General features: G+C 48.0%; 1 protein-coding gene across 1 annotated transcript in view; it reads left to right on the top strand.

Annotated features, from left to right (window-relative positions):
- The first annotated feature begins 8,874 nt into the window (after positions 1-8,874).
- B4GALT1 (beta-1,4-galactosyltransferase 1) overlaps positions 8,875-22,857 on the top strand; it is a 27,259-nt gene continuing 13,276 nt past the window's right edge. Inside the window, exons 1-2 of the mRNA XM_014888143.2 lie at positions 8,875-9,188; positions 21,589-21,824. Of these exons, the coding sequence (XP_014743629.1) occupies positions 8,912-9,188; positions 21,589-21,824 (513 nt within the window). The 5' untranslated portion in view covers positions 8,875-8,911. The remainder of the gene's footprint in view (positions 9,189-21,588; positions 21,825-22,857) is intronic.

The following is a 22,857-nucleotide window of genomic DNA, read 5'->3' as shown; positions in this document are numbered from 1 at the left end:
TTTCTGGATTCAGACCACTTATTCCTTTTTATTACTGTGAGTAAATGCTGCAGTATGTTAGGCAGTGGGTAATGTTTATGATTTCTTTTATGATGGAAGAATTAGCCTGTGACATTGTCAGATGGGAGAACTGACAGTCAGATGACTGTCAGAAGATTGTGAGTATATGGACTAATCCTTCCTGTTGGCACTCTCGCCAGACGCAGTCTGAGCCAAGGTGGCATCAATCTGGAGAAGACTAGAGCTTCCTGCCAAGCAAGGCTCTATAGTAGACCTAGAAGTGCAACAGCTTGAGGGAGTATCCACTGCACACCTTTTTCCCCTGCTGCAGCTTACAGAAGGGCAGAAGTTGCTGCAACTTGCCCTGATCCAAGGGCACCAGCTTCTCTTCTCCCTTGAGTTGGCCACTGCCTGTTTACACCTCTGTTCTGCAAGACATGCTCTAAATGCACCTGCAGCCTGCAAATGGGGTGCAGCTCCTTGTCAGCTTGAGTATGGCATTGACCTACATTTTTCCACATGCTCACACTGGAGGGCTAGGTAATCAAGTCCCAAGTGCAGCAGATAAAACTGCACAAAAACCACGGATTTACTTTTTCCCCAGTAAATGTTTGGCACAAGGCATGCCAAGCCCCAGTCTGGTGTCAGGGATGGGATGAGGCTGTGTGACTGGGCTGGGTAGGCAGAGCTCCCTTGCTGCTGCACTACTGTCGCCTCCTGCTCTGAGCTGACATAGATAGCCTGGGTGCTGGCAGCAGCGGTGGGTATGCTGTCTCCAGCATACTGATGTTCAGTCTTGTTTATATGGGAACTCACACCCACTGTAATTTACCAAAAAAAGTTAGATTTTTTTGGTCTCTTTTTCCCTGGAGTTTGTTTCTGAATGAATAAATCTGTACTGGGCCCCAGTTTTTTATACATTCTCAGAACAGTATTGCTAATTCTGTTGTGTGTGGGACTGAATGCTGTCACCACTCTGCATTTAGCACCACGCTGGAGAAAAAAGAGTAGCACATATGCCAGCTCCCCCCTTCAAAGTGACAGCTGCTCTCGGTGAGTTTTTGTGGAGGAGGTCCCTTGACTTTTGCAGCAGAGGCCTGGTCTTCCCAGTCTGCCAAGTGCTAAAGTCCCTGAAGAAACCCCAGAGTGAATTGATGTAATAAGGTATACAGTGTAAGAGAATTGGGGAAGTCTCTTTTTCTCCTTGCATTTTGAGGGGATGCTGTTCTGTGATGCTGCATTTGCATAGGTCTTTGGCAGCAGGGTCACCTAGTCATGCTTGGCCACCTTTCCACATTGCCACTGGTTAACATTCATATGTCTCCACTTTCTCCTACCCATCTGCAAGTGCAGAATCCTTCTGAAGAAAAAAAACAAAACAACCAGGGAATAAAACACTCTCTAGTGTTCTGTTTATCCAGTGAATGTGCAGGCACACAAACTGCTCAGCACTTCCCCATTAGTTAAATTGCCAGAGAAGGAAGATGCAGGTTTACACCGACACTAAGAACAGAAATGTGTGTCTTTGATGTTGCCTGCTACTTCTGACTTCAGAGCACACCTACTATGCAGGTGTAATTTTTTCCAGATTCACTACTACTTGGGTATTTATGAATTAACACCAGGAGGGAGCCACAACAAATACCACTGAACAGAAGGGCACCATCACCCTCAGTGAAACCCATCCTGTTTCTTGGAACACATTCCTGCAGCCTTTGTTTTCATTTCTCCTAGAAGTTGTAGAAAGAAAGTGGTAGAGTCTGAGATATCTCATTTGCACTAAGACAGGATATCGTCTGTTACCTCTCCTCACAGAAGCTCTGTTTTTCACTCTGCGATTATCTAGATGTGTACTGGCGGATCAGAGCAGAACTAGAAGTACTGAAAGCAGTTTACTCCTAAGTAGCCAGATGCTAATGCAGATTTTCCTTCAGGAACTATCAGGTAAAATCAGCTCAACAGTGGCAAAACCCCCTAGCTTTGAGCATAACTGCCACCCCAGATTCTCCTCCAGAAAATACACTGTCCAAGGGTCCAGCCAGGTCCTGGCACCTCTGGACAGATGTTATTCTCGCTACTGTCTGTCCAGGGAGGCAAAGCAGTGCATAGAGAAGAAATGCATTGCTGATAGACACAAAGGCTGAGCACCCTTATAACAAATGGATTTGTGTGATTTGTATGTTGAATTTCTTTGACAAATAATCAGGCTGCATGTTAGGCACTAAAGCAGGAATCACCCAAACCAACAGAAGATGAGAAAGGAACTGGGAACGTGTAGCAGTAACCAAATGCGAGCTGGCTTTGGAGCCAGATTTTGGCAAGCCCGTTTAGCCTTATTCTAGTGAATAGAAAAATTGTGTATGACACCAAAACCCCAAAACAGATAAAGAAAACTTTCAGATTAAAAGCTATCTAAGACTGAAACTAAGAAATGGTGGAAGTTTTTCTTCACTTAGATGAATGTAGCTGCACGTATATAACATATCTTCTTTCCTGAGCTTCTCTGCAGAGCAAGCTGTTTTTTCTCCTGTTCTCCTCAGCCTACGCACAACCAAAGCTTTGCAGGCATCTCCCTTTGCTCTGGCAGGCCTGACACTATGCCTCGTGCAGAAGATTATTGTCACTTCTCTTCTGAGGCAAGCACACAAAATGGGGCCTGAGCCATATGGCACAGCTTAGCACCACGTGGTTGAAAAGATGCAGACTTTATAGACTGGATATGACTGAGAGGAAAGAGGGAAAGGGGCTGGGTGAGGAGGTACAAGCTCATGTGTTTTCCTGTCACAACTATGGGACACCTTCAGTCCATAACAGGACCAGCCAGTACCATTCAGGAGGCAAGGAGATTAGGATTAGGAGCTGGTCTGTGTCAACACTCTTTGTATGAGGGCTGTTTGGGACCCTTCCCAAATTACTGCACTGTGCAAAACCACCCCACAAAGACTGTTCAATGATGGCAGCAGAACTGTGCAAAAGGACTTCCAGGTTTGTAAGATGATTCAATTTTCTTCATTCAAGTCTTTATTTCAAGTAATGATCATTGCAAATTGTAGACAAAGCTTGTGGCCTGGTCTCTCAGGAAACTTCTTCCCATGGAGACAGTGCTGCTCCTGATTTGACCCCTCTGGACTCTCAGCAAAAGGCCCCTAGATGTTGCGACTGCATCTCCAGAGCTTTCTGCCTCTCTTTGCTTGTTCCTTTGCTGCTATCTGTCCCTCCAGATGAAGTTAGCCCTTCTCAATCCTCCTCCTAAACCAGCGCCTTTGCAGAAGAGCTCCTCAGCAGACACAGGAGTGAGCAAGGAGCTTGTGGAGCAGGATGCCGGGAGCAGGGGACTGTGCTGTGGCACTGATGTCCCCCAGCAGTGTGACCTGTGGGCAGCACAGAGCCATGCCCGTGTCTCGGAGCCCTGCCCTGCAGGAGTACACTGCTCTGCACTGCTGCCACGACGGCACTAGGAAAAAACACAGGAACGTGCCTCCAGCGTGCCACACTAAGCAGCAGGGATGCCTCCAGCCCATTCACACAGCGTGTCCCAGAGTCAGTAAGTGAGGAGCAGGCACTGGAGATATCCCTGGGCTTCTGCAGGCCTTGAAAGGAGCAAATGAAGAAAAAGTATAGAATGATTTGAGCTGAAATGGACCTATAACAGATTATCTAGTCCAACCCCCAGGCATGAAGAGAGAGAACTTTCACTTGACCAGGTTGGTCCAAGTCTCATACAAGCTAGCCTTGAACATTTTCACAAATACGGCATCCACAATTTTTCTGGGCAACTTGTTACAATGTTTCATCATCCTCACTGGAAAATAAAATCATTTCCTTATGTACAGTCTAAATCTATGCTCAGTTTGAAAGCCTTGTCCCTTCTCCTCTTATTACAGGCTCTGGTGAAAAAAAAAAAAAAAAGCCTCCATCTTTCTTATAAAACCTCCTTTAACTATCAAAAGGCTACTCCAAGCTCTCCTTAGAGCCTTCTCTTCTCCAAGCTGAACAACTCCAACACTCTGAGTCTGTCTTCATTAGAGAGGTGCTCCAGCACTCTGATCTTTTAAAGGCTTCCTCAGGACTACACTCTAAACAGGTCTTTCTTCTCCTCGGGACTCCAGAGCTGGACACAGCACTCCAGGTGAAGTCTCGGCAGCAGAGTAAAACTACCTCCCTCAACCTGTTGGCCACAATTCTTTTTATGCAGCCCAGGATACAATTGGCTTTCTGGGCTGCAAGCACACTCTGAAATAAAGAAAGTCCAAATAAATTCCCAGTGTCATTAATCTGGGTTATTGCAGTTTTGATGCTAAGGAAAGCTATACCTTATGGAAAGATATCAGACCAATTTAATAGGTCCTGTAAATCTGAGAAACAAAGATGTCAAAAAGGGTGTGTACACACTGGAGAGAAAGCATATTTCTGTCCAGCTGGCATCCCTGAAAGCAGCGTTTCTATGGAGAGAGCTGTGCTGGATTTTCCAGTGCCAGCAGAGGACACCTGCTGCCACCCAGGGTACCCTGGCACGGACCCCCACGCACCGTAGGGTGCATGGCTCTACTGCCATGCACCATTGTGCAAAAGCCCTCTCCATCTGGCTGGGCCCCAAATCCTGTCAATATCTTCTGACCTCTCCTCTTGCCTCCTTCTTGCCCAAGCCGTGCTCATCCCAGGCACCACTTTCATGCACTGGGGATGTGCACTGCATATTTTTGGTCTTGTAAGTGACCCGGGGCTGTGGGCTTCACTCCAGCACAATCCAGGTCTGCTCACACATGTGGGGCCTGCTCTTGTCCCAGAGATGCTCAGGGCTGCCATAACCATGCTGAACAGCGGAGTCACAAGCCTAAACTCCCACTCTTCCTGGAGAAGCTGACATGATGTATGCTGATCTTGGAATAAGCAGACAGGAGAGCTGCTGTGGGGCTGTGCTTCTAAGTGCTCCTCCTGGCCAGAAAGGGGCTTGTGAGGTTTGACTCAGAAGAGCTAGAACAGCTACTGCATCTCCACTGTCCCAGCCACCTTCAACTACACAAGACCACACACCAAATGGGCCACGTTTTGCTGTGGGGCACTGCATTTTCATGTGGATACATCCCTGCAGTGCTGGTGGTGACGACACACTGCTCTTCAGCTGAGGAGTGGTTGCCCAGTGGAAATACGCAATACTACTACTCTGGCTAAAATACTGACCCCAGCGCAGACCTGGAAAGCTTTCCATGAACCACCTGACTGAGAATCTCATCTGATTGATATTCACATCCTTTCCGGGATTCTGCCATGCTCCTTGAGAACTTTGCTTTTCTTCTAAGAACATGGGGCTTATAACTTCCTTCTTCCTCCTCGTACTTTGATACCTAACTACAAACAACTTTCCACATTACCAGTGAATTTTCACTCTGTTGCACCCTTATATCTTGTTTCAGCAGGTCTTTTAGATGTTTACAATCTCTTCCAACTTCCAAGTTTGATTAAAATCATACTTACAAGTCATTAGGCATGATGGATAGACAGCAGTATTCATGTGTAGCAAAGCATTATAGTCAAACAGTAATTTTTTGTAGGGAAAAAAAGACTAAAAAATAACTGCCAAAAAAGAACATTGCAACATGATGAGGTTGGAGCAGACTATGGTGTGACTGGAAAAGTAAGATCTCCAAGGACTCCTTCCAGGTTGGACTGAAGTGTACACTGCAGTGGTGAAGAGCTGAAGAGGACTGACGTGCGAATAGCCAGACCTTGCATAAACACGTGCTCATTTTTGCTTCTCTTGGAAGGCCTATATTTCTCTTTTCTTGATCACAGGTTCATTAGGACACCTTACCTCTTTGCCAAAAATAGGTGTGAGGTTACCTGCTTGGATCTATAAGTCTATATTTACCCTTTCACACTTGAGTGGTGCAGAGTCTGAATGATCCCTTCCAGCAACAGAGCCTTCTTTAATCACAAAGCCTTGCTCTACTTCCAGGGACATGTTGAGATCAAGCAAGACAGTCGTCCCATGGAAAAAAAAAATATAGGCTTCATTTAAAAAAATTTATAGGATAAAACATAGCAAGCATTCATGGTGTGGACCTATGGAAAAACGTGTTAGAAATTTCCTAACTCTTGGATGTTTTTACTGAACACTATTGTGTTGGTTTGAAAGTAAAACCAGTGCGAGACTCCAAGTCAGTAATACAATCTAATAGGAGAAAAGAGAAAAAATAAAATACATGCAATAATATAAAAGAAACAACCACTGACACAGTTAGAAATACAACCTGACACCCTGTCAGTCAGGGTGTTGGTAGCAGTCCGTATAAATGGTGGCTGCAGTCCTCCTGGATGACGGATGTGGTTCTGTTGAAGCAGTGCTCCTGTAGAAGGTGCAGTTTTCCTCCGAAGATCCAGCGATGATGTGGAAATGGTCCGACTTTCCTCTTGGATCCAGTGGAAAGGTCTGCCTTCGCGTTCCAAATCTCAGTTTTTATCTAGGTAGGAAAGGCTTGGCTCCTGCCCCTGGCTGGGGCATTTCCCAATGGGGTGATGTAATCTTATCAGTCACACAATAGGACTTAATGGCCCATTAACAGAATATGTCTTCTGGAGGAAGGATGGGTTGTGAAAAGATAACGATGATCATCCCCCGATCTTATCAGATGGCACATCAGCAGAGGATATCTCCCACAGAGATAAGGATCACCACCCCTCCCACATTTTAACAGATGGTGATAGAATACACATTTTTGCATTGTACCCCAGGACAACTATGCTTTCACTTCTTTTGCTGTTGCTAGACAAATTTGAACGATGGCATATATAATAGTGTCATGGGAAATCAAATTGACTCTGTCTTGAGTTACAATGGAGGTCTGGTTCACAAAGCACCACTTTCCCTACAAATACGCAGTTCAAAACTAAAAGAAGGGAAAGACAAGTTTCACTAGCACAAGTCCAGGTCTTTTCTGACAGTAGAGAAGCACAGAAGTTCTGGACTGACCTGCTAGCTCTGAAGAATAGATTTTCTGCTGCCTCATGTATTAGGTTGCCTTTTGCCGATTGATCCATAAAAGATGACTGGAGAGCCTGAAGGTTTTGAAAGCTTGGTTTGCTCATTGAAGAAGGCAATTATTGAGCTGATGCTTGGTTGTTGACTGAGAATATCAGTGCCATCAGCGATGGTGTCATTATAGCATCATGGACACTGGCATTGCATTCACATTGCTTGCAATATCAGGTTTAAACAAATAAGAAGGTGATTATTGGACTGACTTGCAGAATGTGACAAAAAGAACTGAGAAACATCTAAGTGAACAGAAAAGAGGAAGCAGATATCTCTGGTCATGCACTTTGGCAGCAGGATACCTCATTCTCGTCGCTTTGGCAGCCCAGCAGGCAGCACCAGAGGCCACTGAAATCAGCAGATTCACAAGGGCTGCAGACAGCAGGAGCAGCGCATGGGGGCACGAGTGTGTGTGTGCTCTGTGTGTGTGTCTATGTGTGTGTGCTCTCTGTGTGTGTGTCTGTGTGTGTGTGTGTGTGTCTGTGTGTCTGTGTGTGTGTGTCTATGTGTGTGTGCTCTGCGTGTGTGTGTCTGTGTGTGTCTGTGTGCTCTGTGTGTCTGTGTGCTCTGTGTGTCTGTATGTATGTGATCTATGTGTGTGTGCTGTGTGTGTGCTCTGTGTGTGTGTGTGTTTTACAAAGTAGTTTTAACCAATGAGAAGAATGAGATTCACTTTCTCCCTGTCATTACTTTTCTTTCGTGAGACCAAATGAACAGCAGTGTTAAGGGCTACTAGCAGGAGTTATTTATTGTTTCACTGCGTACCTGAAGGACTCTGAAGGCCAGATACCTGCAAGTCCTCCAGACCACGAGCCGGATTTTGCCTGGTTAGCTGTCAGTCTCATCCTGTGAGTCACCGATGTCCCATTGATTACTTTCCAGTCAGCTGTGAGTGAAATACCTGCAGTGTCCAGGGGAACAAGAAGAGTAGTGCTGTCTTCCTGACTGTCACTGTGCCATAGGTCAACACTATAAAGCCTCTCATCATCTCTGCTGGCCGAGACAGGACAGGTTTCTTCCTGTGGTGAAGAATGAAGGTGGTTTCTATCCAGGCTCAAGGACTCACTAGTTATAAGAAACATTTATAACTTTGAGGGATGGCGCCCAGACCTGCTTTCACAGGCACTACTACTGGCTTGATGATGGACTTGAGGAAAATTTTTCCTCAGAAAAGTGGATCAGCTCTGGGGCAGGGCACCAGAGAGGTGTAGATTGCTATGCTGGGCAGCTTTCAAGACTCAGACCACAGCTGTTTTCTTGCCGGCAATAGTCATGCTCCAAGCAAGATCTTTGACTGGGGACCTCCAGAATGCCCTGCCACTGGCACTGCTAGGATGCTGTGATACATTGAACAAAAAGCTAGTCCTGATGCTTTGGAGGAAACGAGCTGAAACAAGCTCCACCGATCTGACAGAAAACTACAGTTTATGCAGAGCTGCTCCAAGCGAAGACAACGTGCAGCCCTTTAAGGAGCATGAATACAAACACAGCCCTCGCTGCCTCGCAGCAGCTCGCTGCTACCGCTTACACCCTCTGCTACAGGCGAGCGCTTTCTCAGGGCTGCTACAGCGACTGTTCCAGCACGCTGCCACCGAGCAGGAGAGCCAGCCCAGGCGAGGTGCGCTCACAAGGGCCGGCCGGAGCGGCGGGGCTGTCCGCCGCGGGGCTCGGGGGATACGGGCGGGAGGCCGGGCACGGGAGGGGGATGCCGAAGCCGGGCAGCGCCGAGGGTCTCGCCAGCGCTCCCGGTGGAGGCGGGCGGGGCAAGGGGCTCGGGGCCGCCCCCGGCGGGCGGAGCCGCCGCCGCCCCCGCCCCGTCCCCGTTCCCCGTCGGCGGCGCGGCCCGGGGCGGGCGGCGCTCCCCGCCAGCGCAGCGGCATGAAGGAGCCGTCGCTGCCCGGCACCTCGCTGCAGCGGGCCTGCCGCCTCCTCGTCGCCTTCTGTGCCCTCCACCTCTCAGCCACGCTGCTCTACTACCTGGCGGGCAGCGCCCTGGGGCCGCCGGGCAGCCCCGAGCCGCCGCCGCGCCGCCCACCGCCCGCCAACCTCTCCCAGCTGCTCTCCCGCCCGTCGCCGCCCGCCGCCCGGGCCCGGCCCCCGCCCGCCGAGCCGCCGGGGCCGCCGGGCCCCTGCCCCGAGCCCTCCCCGCTGCTCGGTGAGTGCCGTCCCAGCGGGGTCTCGGGGGGACGGGCAGGGGCCCAGCCGCCCGGGGGTGCCGGAGCTGCCGGGGCCGCCGGGTCCCGGTGCGGCCGTGGGCGCCGGTCCCCGCGGAGCCAGCGCGGTGTTACAGCGGCGCGGCCGCTCTGGCGTGCCTTCGGCGGAGGGGGATTGTGGGAGAATCCCCGGGGAGCCGGTGCGCCCGGGCGCGCGGCGCGGATGCTGCCGCAGGCACGGCAGCGGCCAGCGGAGCCCCTTCGCTCTCGGGAAGCGCTCCCACCCCGCCCGGCTGGGTTTCTTTTCTGGTTGTCGTCGAGGTTGGGTAATTTCCTCTGGGAACTCTACCCAAAATGCTGCTCTTTCGCAATGCCACAGGAAGGCTCAGGAGGGCTTTTTGTGCTGTGCAGGCTTTTCGAAGCCTTTCGATATCCGCGGACCTGCTGAATGAGCGGTGCGGGTTTAAAATGGGCTGTGAGGCAGGGTCATGAGCACAGTTGTTATGCATCCCAGCGGCGCTTTCCCCTGGACGTATTTGGTCCTGTGATACAGTACTGTGATACGTGGCAGCCTGGCGTGTGTTTTATGTGCACACTGGAAGCTCTCCCCATAGGCCTTTTCCACGACCGCTTGGGTGCTGGCATGCTGGCAGGATCTTGGTGGGTTTGTAGCCTGCTGGTGGTCTCATTTTTACTACGTGATGACCTGGACGGGTTTTGTTCTGCTGGCTTTGTCACAAGGCAGAGCTGGGAACGAGGGCAATTTCAGATTTTTTCATCCCTTTAAAAGGCTCTCCCACCCAACTTGCTGCTTGTGACTGCTGCTCCTTGAACAGACACTCGGGTTGTAGGTCGGTAGGGTTGTTACCATGACCTGCTGGCATCCCAGGTTACAGTAGCCTGGCTACACCTTGGGCCCTTGAGCCTGGGGATAATCTCCCTCATTCACCAAGTGTGCCATTTTAGCATGGATACCTCTGTTACTAGACATCACAACAGGGGAAGAGACTTCCGAGAAGCTACCTGTGGTTTTCAATTTATGAAACCAACAAAAAAATTCATAGTTTCTCTTGGTACTTACTGGTCAGCTATTCATGGATCAGGGCATCTGAATTACAAATGACTGGTTTGTTATTTTAGGGAGGTGGTTTTGAGGTCAGTAAAAGAAACTGTCTTGTATTTTGTGTTGTTGTTTTTGATTCGTATCTTTCACTTTTTTCCCCTACATCACTTACGTTGAAAGTGGCTGTGCAAGCCTGTCCTCACAGAGTGGATGTGGGAACCCTTTATGAATATGGCTTTGCTTTGAATGGTCTCCACTTAGTCTGATCCTGTCAGGAGTGAGTCATGTGCTTTGGAAATGCCTGGAGTTTAGAGAAATGCTCTTAGTGACCCCAAGATTCAAAGCGTTGTTGGAGTTAGTTGCTGAAGGATCATTTAAGATGTTTTAAATCATCTTTGAAACATCTTCAGCGCAGTTCACTGAATCAGCCAAGGGCAATATGAGGCTACTGGCAGTGATTACAGATGGTCAAGAGAGCTACAGGGCCACAGGAGAAGTAGCTCTTTACAAAACAGTAGGCAAATGTTTTCTAGCTGTGTTACCTTCAGTACTTGTGGGGTGGTGCAGTCACATGCAGCCTGGCACCGTCACAGCATCAAGATTTATAGCCAGCATATAAGTGAGAAACTGTTTGTTCTTTTTTTTTTTCCTCTGTTCTTTTCAGATTTTGGTTGCAAACAGCATTTGTTTAACAATCGTATCATGCCTCACATGTTGGTCAGAGCTGAGTCTGCCCTGATCAGCATCTCATGTGTCTCTAAGGCCACCGTGAGGAATAGAGGGAGTGCACGTTGTGGGCATTTCTGACATGTAATTTCCCTACGCAGAACTCAGAAATACTCCTTTTTGAGCTCAAAACTCTCCTATCGATATCAACATAAAAAGCAGAAACCGTCCTGATTCCTGTATTCCCAAAGCCAGTGCTCTGATGGGAGCAGGTAACTCAAATAACTTCATGTCCTAATAAACCGACGTTTATTGTAGCATACATAATAAATGGCTTTTTTTTTATTTCCTAACTGCCCCTCCCCCGTCGTTGCTGGGAAGCATGTGATGACTCACACAGGATATGTGTGACTGAACTGCTCAGGCTTTTTGAATGGTAAAATAGCCAGGTACTCATTTCAGAGGCCCATAGTTTTCTTCCTAGCAGTCTTTAGAGACTAGTTTACAATCCCTGCTGTCTGGCTCTGCAACAAATGCATTAGCTGAATTAGCTGAGGTTTAATCTCTTACAAGAAGCTGCCAAATTTTAAATGTGCTTTTATGGCTCACTTGCTCTTATTTATAATTTGAAAGAATAAATCAGGACTGGGGTAATACTATAATTCAGCTTTGAGCTGAAAGTCCTTAAACGCTATGAAATTCTCTAATACAAGGTCATATAAGCATTTTGGGTTTATGCTCCAGTTTAGAGCTGCATGCCAATGAGTATCTTAAACGGGATATTGGGAAGCAGAGCCTGCTTGCTTGCAGTAAAATTTCAAGAATTCCGAGAAATTCTGGTTTCTCTGAGACGCCCAAAAGCAAGTAAATCCGGGTATTTCCTGCAGGTGTCCGTTCCCTAGATTGTTACATTCTTTAGGAGATGCAGAACAGTATGATGGTATTGGTTGGTTTTTTTGAATAAAAAATTACTCTCTAGAAGTAGTATGTCTGTTGGCCTAAGCACTTTCAAAACAGTCAAATGTAGTTCTTCTACCATTTCCACGTGTTTTTTGTATTTTGGTGTTGGGGTAGTTACATGCCTGCTGGTTTAAGGAGGGTGTTCACAAGGGGTCAAATTCTTTGGCTGAAAGATCCCTTTCCAAGAGCTCATTTTAAAGCAGCCGGAAGTCTGCAAAGCAGAATTTCATAGACAGACTTATCTGTATTTCAGGGATGTCATTTTCAAGGGCGGTTATTTTACAATACAGCTGTCTCTTTAGCCAATTCTAAGCCCCATTTAGACACCAGATGTGGCTGGGATGGCTAACATAGAAGAGGTGGTCTTGCCCTTTTCACTATAAGCGTTTTCCAGGAAGGTTCACCCGAGTGTGCTGAATATTGTAGTCACATGTATGTCTTAATAGCTTTTCATACCAAGATATAAAATCAGAACACTGATAACCCTGTACACTAGTACAGGGTGTTGTACTAATACATTAATAAATGGGTATTGACAGAACAAAAATGTAGGTTGTTGTTTCAACCAGTGAATTGTCCAAAGGACAAACCAGTAGAGATATGCTCATTTTCACTAAAGTTTATAAATGTCTGTCTCCTGGGATACCATAGAATGGATTGGAAGGGACCTTAAAGATCGTGTAATCCCTACTCTCTGGTGTGGGCATGGACACCTCTACCAGGTTTTTCAGAGCCCCTTCCAACTTGGCCTTGAACAAATATTTGCAGGAATGAGGCATCCAAAACTTCCCTGGGAAACCTTATCCGGTGCTCACCACCATGGTAAAGAATGTTTTCCTAAAATGTAATCTAAACCTGCTGCATTTAAAAGCCATTTCCCCTTGTCCTGTCACTATCTTGTCAAAAGTCCCTCTCCAGCTTTGTTTTCTCCTTAGAGCCTTGTCCTCTTCAAGCTGAACAGTCCCAACTCTCTCAGCCTGTCTTCATAGGAAAAGTGCTCCCTCCCTCTGATCATCTTGGTCTCCCTCCTCTGGACTCACTCCAGCAGTTCCATGTCCTTCCTGTGCTGGGACCCCAGAGCTGGATGCAGGGTTCCAGCTGGGGTCTCACCAGAGCAGAGCAGAGGGGCAGAATCCCCTCCCTCCCCTGCTGCCCACGCTGCTTTGGATGCAGCCTGGGACACGTTTGGCTTTCTGGGCTGGGAGTGCCCATGGCTGGGTCATGTCCAGCATCTTGTCAGCCAGCACCCCTAAGTCCTCCTTGGGGATCTTGGGCATATAAAGAAAACAACTGTTGGTCTCCAAGATGTCAGAGTTATGGATATAAACTGGTGCTTCCTACTTCCATGTTAGTGAGGCATGTTTAAAAAAAACAAACAAGGATTGAAAGAAAAAAACTCCTTTGAACAGCTGTCACTCAGGGAGGAGAGGACGTATTACACAGGCTATTTCTTCAATGCACTGCTTCTGATGCCTGTGTAGTCAGTACAAGCAGGTGCTCAACACTGTTGACCCTGAAGATTAGTGATTAGGATTTTCTGATGCTTTGAGGTAGCCTGTAAAATCAGCAGTGATGCTTAGTACTTTCTGTAGTACAGAAATGTTTAGAGGTTATGAGCTGTCTGAGATTGAATTCATAAATAATGTAGTTTGAGGCCCTGTGTAGGTGGACATTGTGTGGGCAGAGGTAGAAGATGTTTTACCACTGGCAGAATCCTAGCAGGACAAAACTGGGGCAAGAGGGTGAAAACCTAAGAGATGCTAAACCCACCATTTTTTAGGAAGACTTCTAGTGCTGAACAGTGCTGGAGGGATTTGGTAGGTGTGGCATGCCTGTGGTCTCATCATCCTGTCACATTGCCCACTTGCAATCATAGGCTCTCATCTTGCTGTGGGGAGTTTCTACCCCAGGAATTGGAGGCCTCTGAATCTGTGAGGTCACTTGCAATGCCAGGCAGTAAAGAAAACATGTTGCATCCCTCCTTCCTCTCTCATCTGGACCTGCCCTTTTTTTAATCTTTTTTATATAGCTGGTCTCTGCTCCTTCCTTCCTGCTTCGGTGCTGGAGGTATTGCTTTGCTTACAGGCACAAGCTGAGGTTTTGCTGTGTCCCTCTACTGCTTTCTTTTGAAAAAGTAAAACAGAGACTCAAAGAAGAGCATGGAGAGGGCAGGGGGAGAGGGAGACAACACGTGAATCAGTTTGCTCAAATTGAAGCTTTCTTGGCTTCAAAAGAGGGTTTGAGAAACTGTTAAACTTCTCCACAGAATATGCTTAAGATGTTTGGCAGGGAGCAGATGTGTGATCTTGGCAACACCACTGACAACTCCACAGCTGTCTATCTGCGTGGCTGGGAGCACATCATACCTCTGAAGCACAGGCTTTCTTGGCTGACAGGGAGCAGCTTCTGTGAGGAGCATATCACTAGCATCCTCTCATCTGGTCAAAGTGGAGGTCAAGGACTGTTAATTAGGCTCACAAAGTAACTTGGAAAGGTACTGTGCTGTGCTGGAGAGCAGCTGTTCCAGGGACAAAGCGCAACAAACGGAGGAGAAAAGGAAAGTTTTCTGTCTCATGCATCTAGTGTTTTATAACGTGCTTGTTTCTCTGAAGCAATAGCTAGTTTCTTTGGAAATTGGGCCAAGTTTGTGTTTGGAAAGAGACAGATAACTTGCAGTTCCAAAACTGCACTTGGACGTAGAATTCAGTTAAGCTCTTTCACTTTCCTCTTCTGGTGTGGTGCATCTTAGTCTGACTCCATTCAGTGGATAGGCAACGTTGGCCCCGTCGAGGGCATCCCCACCGCAAAAGGCGGGGTGCAAGGTGCTCAGCAGGGAGGTGCTCTAGATCTGATGATCTCACAAGCAAGCAGGAGGTGCTGGGATCCACTGCTCGCCTCCTTTCCTAACCAGAGGACAGTACTCTCCAGCCAGCGTTCTGCAGCCACTGCTCCACTTCCTCCTGCACACCCTTCTCTGCGGGGCAGAAGGGGGCTTTGGTTTTGGGGACAAAACCAGCCAGTCCACAGCAATACTGCAGTGATGGGGCCAAAGATTTGGGGTGTTGGGGCACATGGATGGAGCAGTGTCAATATTCAGCTTGCTATTTCTCTGTGTTGGAGAAGGTCTTGCTGCTCAGCCTGTCCTCACTGGATCTGTTTCCTTTTCTGCAGCCCCTGCCTGCAAGGACACGTGCCTGGTGAGCCAGGTGTAAACTGCATTTCACTGCAGGTGCTAATTTCACTGAGCAGTGGCCAAGGCCAGGGGCATGGCAAACAGCCTTTCCAGCAGGCTTCTAGGTGCTGCTGAAGTGCAGGGAACTCGGGACAGTCCCCTAGCCTCTGCAGATGTTTGTCTGAAAGAGAGTTGCTTTTGTCACACCCCCCCCTCCCCCGACTGGGGTGTCACTGGCTGGACTTGCTTTGAGAGCAAAGACACAAGTTACCTGCAAACCTGTCTTGCTGAATCTGGAAGTGGCCTCATCTGTAAAGGTCTTATGGGATGGATTTCCACAAACCTGTGTGCTGCAGTGCAGCACATGAAGCAGCAGCCATCTCTCCAGGCATGCAATGCTGTCCTCACCTCCTGCACTCCCCGACGCCAGCAGCAACCCCTGTTTTCGGGGTACACAAGCCCTGGCAGAGTTTCAGCCAGACAGACACACCTTCATCCCAGCTGGCACCCAGCACTCCCCCACCTATCTGGGGAGCACACCCCAGCCCCAGAGCAGCGCTGGAATCCAGGTGCATATGCCACAGGCAGAGAAGGCACAGTGCCACGGCACAGAAGAGGGGCTGGGGGGATTGCCTCATGATTTGGGGCTGCCACTGGCAGAGACGTGCCTGAGCTGCCACTCGGTCTGGAAGGGCTCCTGTCCACACATCCCATCCTGCTGCGTAGTGGGAGGTTTCAGGCTGATGGCTGCTCAGCCTTTTTCTGATCCATGTTTGTTTGTTTGTTTGTAGTTTGCTGTTAGAGGGCCTGGAGTTTAATTTTGTGGTGGGTGGGAAGAGCTAATAACATGCAGATTGCCTGGCTCAAAGGGAGACAGTTCAAAGCTGCCTCAGTGAGCATGCACTGGATTTGAGCCACCAAGGAGGACTTTGCTTGTCTCTCAGGAGTACCCTCCATCAACAAGACTGTCTCCCCTTTTTTTTATTATTTTGTTCTAAAGATGCCACGTGCTAGTGTCAGTGCTGGGGGTTGGTTTAAGATTTTTTTTCCTCTGGCTGTAGTTGCTGAGTTAATCGGGCAGACCCAATGTTGCCAGAACATGTGATGCATCCTCATGTTTTTCAGGCTGCTTCCCTTTGGGGTCTGCAGTTGCAGAGGCCAGACTGTGTGCGAGCCTGCCCAGGACAGGAGATGAGCCCATATAGCAGGCTTCTCTTGCCTTGGGAGGGCTTGGTTTTTTGTTTGTTTGTTTGTTTTTTTGTTTTGTTTTTGTTTTTGTTTTTTGTTTGTTTTTGTTTTTTTTTTTTTGTTTTTTTTTTGTTTTTTTTTTTTGGTGACTAGGATATTTCTAGAAAGACCCAAGGAGATTTTTCTTTAAACTATCCTTGGGGAACAATGGCTGCAGGCAGCAAGAGGCAGTGGCTTCCAGCCAGCTGATCATTTTGACCACTGGGTTGCACACCAGGACATGGCTGCTTGGGAGACCCAGATGGGCAAGGTACGTGGGGGCTGCCCTATCCCCCCACTATGGGCCTGAGCCATGACTCGAGTCTGGCGCTATCTGAAAAGCTGCTGGCACAGCTCTGAAGTTTAGCCAACAGGAAATTATTTTAATGATATTAAGAGGAAATGACTGCTTTGCTGAACTTTGGGATGCAACTGCCTGCCCGTCATGGAGCTGCCACGTGGGGCTGGGGTCCAGCTCTGCTTCACAGCCTGGGGTGGGGGAACTTGCTCTCACATTGTTAGGAGCAGAGCTGATAATGTTTTTCCCAGCCAAGGCAGGCTTGGTGTGGCTGACAGGCCCTTCCTTCCCTTTTCTGTTGGGCCCCTGCAAAGAGAAGGTTGTTTGTTTTTTTTTCCTCTCCTGTGAGCTCTGCTTCTCTCTTCCAGCTTTTCTTTCGTATGAGGATTGTCTGAGTGTGGCAGTGCGAGTGTGCACACGGATGGAGAGTAGCGCCCAGCTCTCAGACAGGGTGATGGAAGTGTTCTTTTTGGCTCTGTTTGGGGAGAGCCTTTTTCCAACTGCTGCTACCAGTTTTTGCTTTCATTTTCATTACATTAGAAGTCTGAGATTGATGCCTGGCTTAAAGCATGCAGGTGGATTTTGCTTGTTATCCTGGTGAAGCTCTCAGGAGGGTGACTAAGATGGATCGTTCTTCAAGCCTGTCCAACAGAATAGTTTCCCTCTTTCGTATTTCCTTCTCCTGGGGCTGCACTGCCCTCCTGAAGAACAGGAGTCTGTCCTGCCTGAGCCCCCCAGGGCTGCCCTGTTGTGGCGGCTGCCCTGTTTTGTATCACCTGCTCCCACCTTGTATGGAGTGTGGTGTTGGCTCCTTTGCAGCCCCTGTAAGGATGCAAGAGTACACTTTGTGCCCTGCAAGGCATTGCTGCTTGAGTTTTCCCAACGCTTCTGGTATTGGGAAAATGTTCCTTGGAGCCTCCCTAGATCACTCCCTTTGGTTTAGGGAAGCTAGAGCAGTCTCTAGACTTTTTATAGCATCAGGCTGAGTGAATTCTGGGCTGCTTGTGTGAGAGTCCTGTCATTTGGGTCATCAGGATGAGCACCAGGAAGGCTCTGTGCTGGCAGCCTCAGATGGCAGGTGATTTAGGTCTCGTGGCAGGCATGGCCATTGGGAAGTGGGGATGGGAAAATCACTGGCACTGTGTGACAGGCTCCTGGGACTCCTGCAGCACTGCATTGCCTCTGGCTTTTTGCAAGCCTCACTTTTTGCTTTGTGTGAGAAGCTGCTTCCTATTTGTGAGCAGCATGATGGTCCCTGGCTTTTCCTGTGGACCTTCCCTGTAAGCAGAAATGCTTCTGAGGGTCAGAGGCGAGGGCCAGGAGTGGGTTAGCTTTTCTTGGTCTATCTCTTACCTTCCACTGCCAGCTAAAGCCTTATTTTACAAACTGTTTTGATGTGGTGCTGTGCTTTTTTGTGCTTTTGCAAGCTTCCTGCAGTTGCTTATTTATGTTTTCGAGGTTTTCTTTTGCTAAAAACAGGCAGTGGAGCAGTGAAGCTGCTGTGTTGGAGCTAGGTGATGCTGAACCAAACAGGCATCTGCCTACAGATGCCAGGCTGCATGGGTGTCCAGAGTTGAAAGTCCACACAGCGCTGTTATGCCTGTCTGTTTTTAGAAGGGATTCTATACACAGTGGCTTCTGTGTCAGGCAGTCAGCTTGAACAGAATCAGAAAAGATTCAGATGGAGTGAATCGAGCTGGAAAGTTTACCTAGTAAACATAGATAGGGACACAGTTTTGACAGGCGGGACAGCACTTGCAGCAGACTTTGCACGTTTTCTTGGCATTGCATCCTGATTACATCCTGAGTCAGCATCCTTGGGAAACAGCAGCCCTAGGGCTGCTTGCTACCCGGGTAGTCAGATTTCAGTGAAAATTATTTAAAATTGTTAGCTGGAACTGTGGAAAGCCTGTGCGTTTGTGGATTTGGCTTTAGCCTTGTCCTGCTTGCTAAGTGAACTGAAAGTGTCAATTTGCAGTGGGTGGTATGTTGCTGCTGCTTTGTGTCAGCCACATGGCTTTACGAAGTCGAGTTTGTTTTAGTCATTCTGTATTTCAAAACAGCCTATTCAGCTTTTTTCTGGTTTTGTATTTGGTGAATATATTAACTGAGTGATTTGTGTCCAGCCTGTCTCAGAAGCAGCTGCCTTGCTACACATGGATGGCACTGGTGCCTGAGGACTTCTCACTGACCTGCACGTTGGCTGCATCCCTTAGGGCAGTATTTGTGAAAAGGTGTGCTGCCCTTAAAACTGATTAATTAAGCAGGAGGTTGGTGCAGTAGAGATTATTTTTCACCAGTGCCCTTCAAGACTATGAAACTGTTAAATCTCTGCCTTCTGCAGCTGTTTTTAACAATGAATATATTTTCTGCTCCCATCTTTTCCTTGCCAATGTTCCAGTCTCCATAAGGCAAGCAAAAGTGAGTGCTGGCAGGATGAGTGGTCTGTGTTTCGCCTTGAGGGGCTGCTGGATGCCAGCCAGCAAAATGCTGCTTGCAGTTCCAAATGCTTCTGGCTATCCTTCCCCAACTGGAGCTCACAAGTCACCAGTGGGAGATTTCCTCTCTAAGTTCACCTAAATGGCAGACTTTCATTTCCTCCCGCCTTATTCTGAGTGTGTTTGAGACATTAAAAGAACCTTTGTTTATTAAACCAGAAAGCCTTCTCCAGTTTGATGAGGCTCGCAGTTGTTTCTTGGGAGCAGCAAGTGGGAGAAGAGTCCAGTAACTGGGAACACAGAGCCCAGCTTGTCCCAACAGGAACCGGCTTTTTTGATGGTACAGCAGCCACACCCAGCGCCTGGCAATGGACTAGGCTGGCAGAGCCCCACAGGGGATGTGTTGCTTCTGCCCCTCTGCTTCCTACAGCATCCCACCGGCTCCTGATGCTGGCAACCAGGTGCAAGAAGGGTAGGAAAATAAAGTTCCTGGACACGGATGCCCAACATAATCCTGTTTGCTGGTCGTGACTGGTTAGGTGAACCATGCCCAGTGCAATGCCCTCTGCTGTTTTAAAATCACAGAAGTGTAGCATCATCCTAACTGAGTGCCAGTCTCCTAATGGAGGTGTCACTGATGGGCACAGGGACAGCTGAGGAAAGTGGGTATGCAAGTGGGTTGAGGCCAGAGGCTGTTTTGGGAAAATGCTCTCCACCATGGTGTGGAAGCAATTCCCAAATTCAGAGGAAACAATGCACTGTTTCCCCCTCCTGCTACCTCTGGGCTCATTGATATGATGCCTGTCCTACAAGCATGACGGTGGTTGTGCCTGGCCCCTGATCCTGTCACCACTGAGCCCCAGTCCCAGTCATTCCACTGCGTGCCCCAATTCCTGCAATTTTTGCCTCTTCCTCCAGCTGCAGAGCACCTTCTGAGCTCTCCTTGCAAGCCACATTTAGACTTCAGAGCACAGAGGCTTAGGCCCTCCCTGGTGCTGCAGGGCAGGCATCCGCAGGGCCCAGCTTGTACCGTGGGGCAGAGAGCGTGCAGAACCAGGTACACATGTCAGCGGTGCAGCTGGGAATTGCTGGAGTGCTAAGAGTGTGGGCAGACTGATCCCAGTGCCCCTGGAGTCTGAGAGATCACTGCCTGCTCCTCGTGTGAGACAGAAACTTGCCCATTTAAGCAGTGCGAAATGCAGAGATCGGGCGATCCCTTTGCACCCTGCCACTATGCAGGTGCTATGCAGCAAAGCTTCTCTGCTGCCTCTGGAGGTACACTGAGCATTTCTGCCAGCTTGGCCTGTCTCCTCCTTGTCCTCTCCAGCATGAGTGAGCACAGGTTAGTGAAGCAGTACAACCAAGCAGTACAGTTACTTCTTCTAAATAACCAGGGAATGAGGCATGAGTAATGGAGCATTATTTCTGCTTTTTTTAGTAGTCACATGTTGTGGAATGCACAAGGTTGATTGTGATGGCCGCTGCCTTTTTGAGCTCCATAAGTCACTTGTGTCCCTTCTCAAGGGGCTCCCCCAGGGCAGTGTACCCCCCGCCCCGGGGAAGCTGGGGGTCTCTGCAACAAACGTGAGGTGGTAGCATTTGTGAGGTAGGACACTCAAATGGAGGAGAAGGGAAGGGTACCGCAGCCAAATCCTTAAGGGTTGATCCCCAGACTGGTATTTATGGTTGATGCTTTATGCCTTATGCAGGGGGTCCTCAGGAACACTCCTGATGCAGAGGCTTTAGCAGGAGATGAGTGTGTGTGCCAAGTTTAGTTTGTTGACTGGCTGGTGCCGGAAGCAGGACGTGGCAGCAGGAGAGGCCCTTCCTTAGGCTTTTGTGGTGAGTTGGTGCTGGAGCAGCTAGAAGCAAATAAAAGTGCCAGCCTGCTGTTCTGAGAGGGTTCTCTCTGGTGCCACCTGGACTTCTCACTTTTAACCTGGTTTTGACACAGATTGTTTCAGTGGTTTCAAAACCTGCCACTTTTGAAACCATCTGCAGGAATTGCCAACCTGAATGCAAATATGGATGTGGGGTCTTTTAGCATTTCTAATACAAAACTTTTAATAAATAAGGGGCATGTCTTAAAGAATACTGAAAGCATCTCTAAGAAAAAAAAAAGGCAGGAATGGGCTTTTATTCACTTTGCATTGACTAGCCATAGGTGACTTTGTCGGTAGGAGAGCAGAAGTATTTTTGAAGTACTTGACTCTTGGGCTGCCTGAGGTGGGTGAGAGCCTAGAGGGCAATACTTCAGGCTGGTTTTGTGGTCCATGTGCCATTGGGAGCACAGTTCTTGGTTGGCCATACAGACTGTAGGATTTGCAGGTCTCGGTGTCAGTGATTCCATTGGGTTCTGATACCAAGAGGCCACAGTGTTTGTGAGTTTGAGGTTGCTTTGGGTATGGAAGGTCCAAGCTTCAATACCTCCAAGCACCGATGGGATTGTGTTGGGACCAAAAGCTCTGTTTCTTAAAAACCAAACCCAAGCAAAACTCTTATGTGTGTAAAGGATGTAGAGAAGAAAGAGAAATAGATTGTGTGTGTTAATTTGCTTTGTGTTATGCCTCTCTTCCAGTTGGTGCATTACGTGTGGAGTTTTCCCAGCCTGTAAACCTGGAAGAAGTGGCAAGAATGAACCCAATGGTCAAAGCAGGAGGTCGCTTTGCTCCGAAGGACTGCATAGCACTTCAGAAAGTAGCAATAATCATACCATTCAGGAACCGAGAGGAGCACCTGAAGTACTGGCTCTATTACCTGCACCCAATTCTCCAAAGGCAGCAACTAGATTATGGAATATATGTTATCAACCAGGTAAGATGCTAGAGACAAGCTTTTATACAGCTGTCACATCAATGCCTGTGCCCCTTAAAACAGAGGAATGGTTGCTTTACTTTGAAAAGCAGTAGGCTGGCAGGCAGGAATAAGGTTGCTTAAAAAAAGAAAAAGAAAAGGAAGAAAATTTTGGTTCCAATGTTTTTGATGCTTTTTTCAATTTTTTCAGTGCTTTTGACCTGAGATCCCTGCTTCTGCTCAGGGACAATTCACTCTTAAGAACTTCTGCTTAAGGAAACCACTTGGTGAAGAGGAAGGAATTTCTAATAGCACAACCCAATTAATTATCTCTTTCCAAATGTCCTTTTTTCCCCAACTGCTGCAGGAATTGCATGCAGAGACTTTTAAGGTGGCAAGGTTGGTATTAATGCCTACTTTGATAGTAGATGTGCCATAAGTGTGTAGGATTTCACTTTATCAAGCACCTTCTGTTCATGTTAGTGCATGAAGTCAGGACAGAGAAAACAAAGCTGTGGCAGTGGGGCAGGTAAGTGGTTGTCTGCAGGGGAATAGAAAATAAACAAGCAATCATGGGGAAGTTATTGGAGTTTTTTGTTTTGGGGCATTTTTTTCTTGATATCTGGTGGCCTTCGATCTGCCTTTTAAAAAACTAAAGACATAAAAATGCACATTGCACTCAAGCTGTCTTAATTTAGAGAATAATGGTGTTTAAATAAGCGAGTGTTGTTCGCTCTTGGAAAGGCTTAAAATGTGCAGGCATTTGTACAGGCTGCAGGATGAAAGGGCAGATGCAGTTCTGAGTGCCCCAGCAGAGACCACCTTCCGGACAATTCCACTGTAGTTTCTCTCTTGGATATGTATTTTTAGCCTGTTTTCTCAGCTCAGTATGAACTGAGATGAAATAACATGCTGCTTTAAGTGTTAACTTCTTAAACTTCTGCTTGGATCAGCTGGTGTGTTTGGGCACATCAAACACCATGAATATTTAAAATGGTCACCCAAGCGGTGAATTCTGTGACAGACTTGAAAGTAGGGGGAGACTTACTCCTAG

This window comes from Sturnus vulgaris, chromosome Z (assembly GCF_052056855.1).
Source record: "Sturnus vulgaris isolate bStuVul1 chromosome Z, bStuVul1.hap1, whole genome shotgun sequence".
Taxonomy (NCBI): domain Eukaryota; kingdom Metazoa; phylum Chordata; class Aves; order Passeriformes; family Sturnidae; genus Sturnus; species Sturnus vulgaris.
Note: the sequence above shows the minus strand (reverse complement) of the source record. Positions and strands in the feature narration are given on the sequence as shown.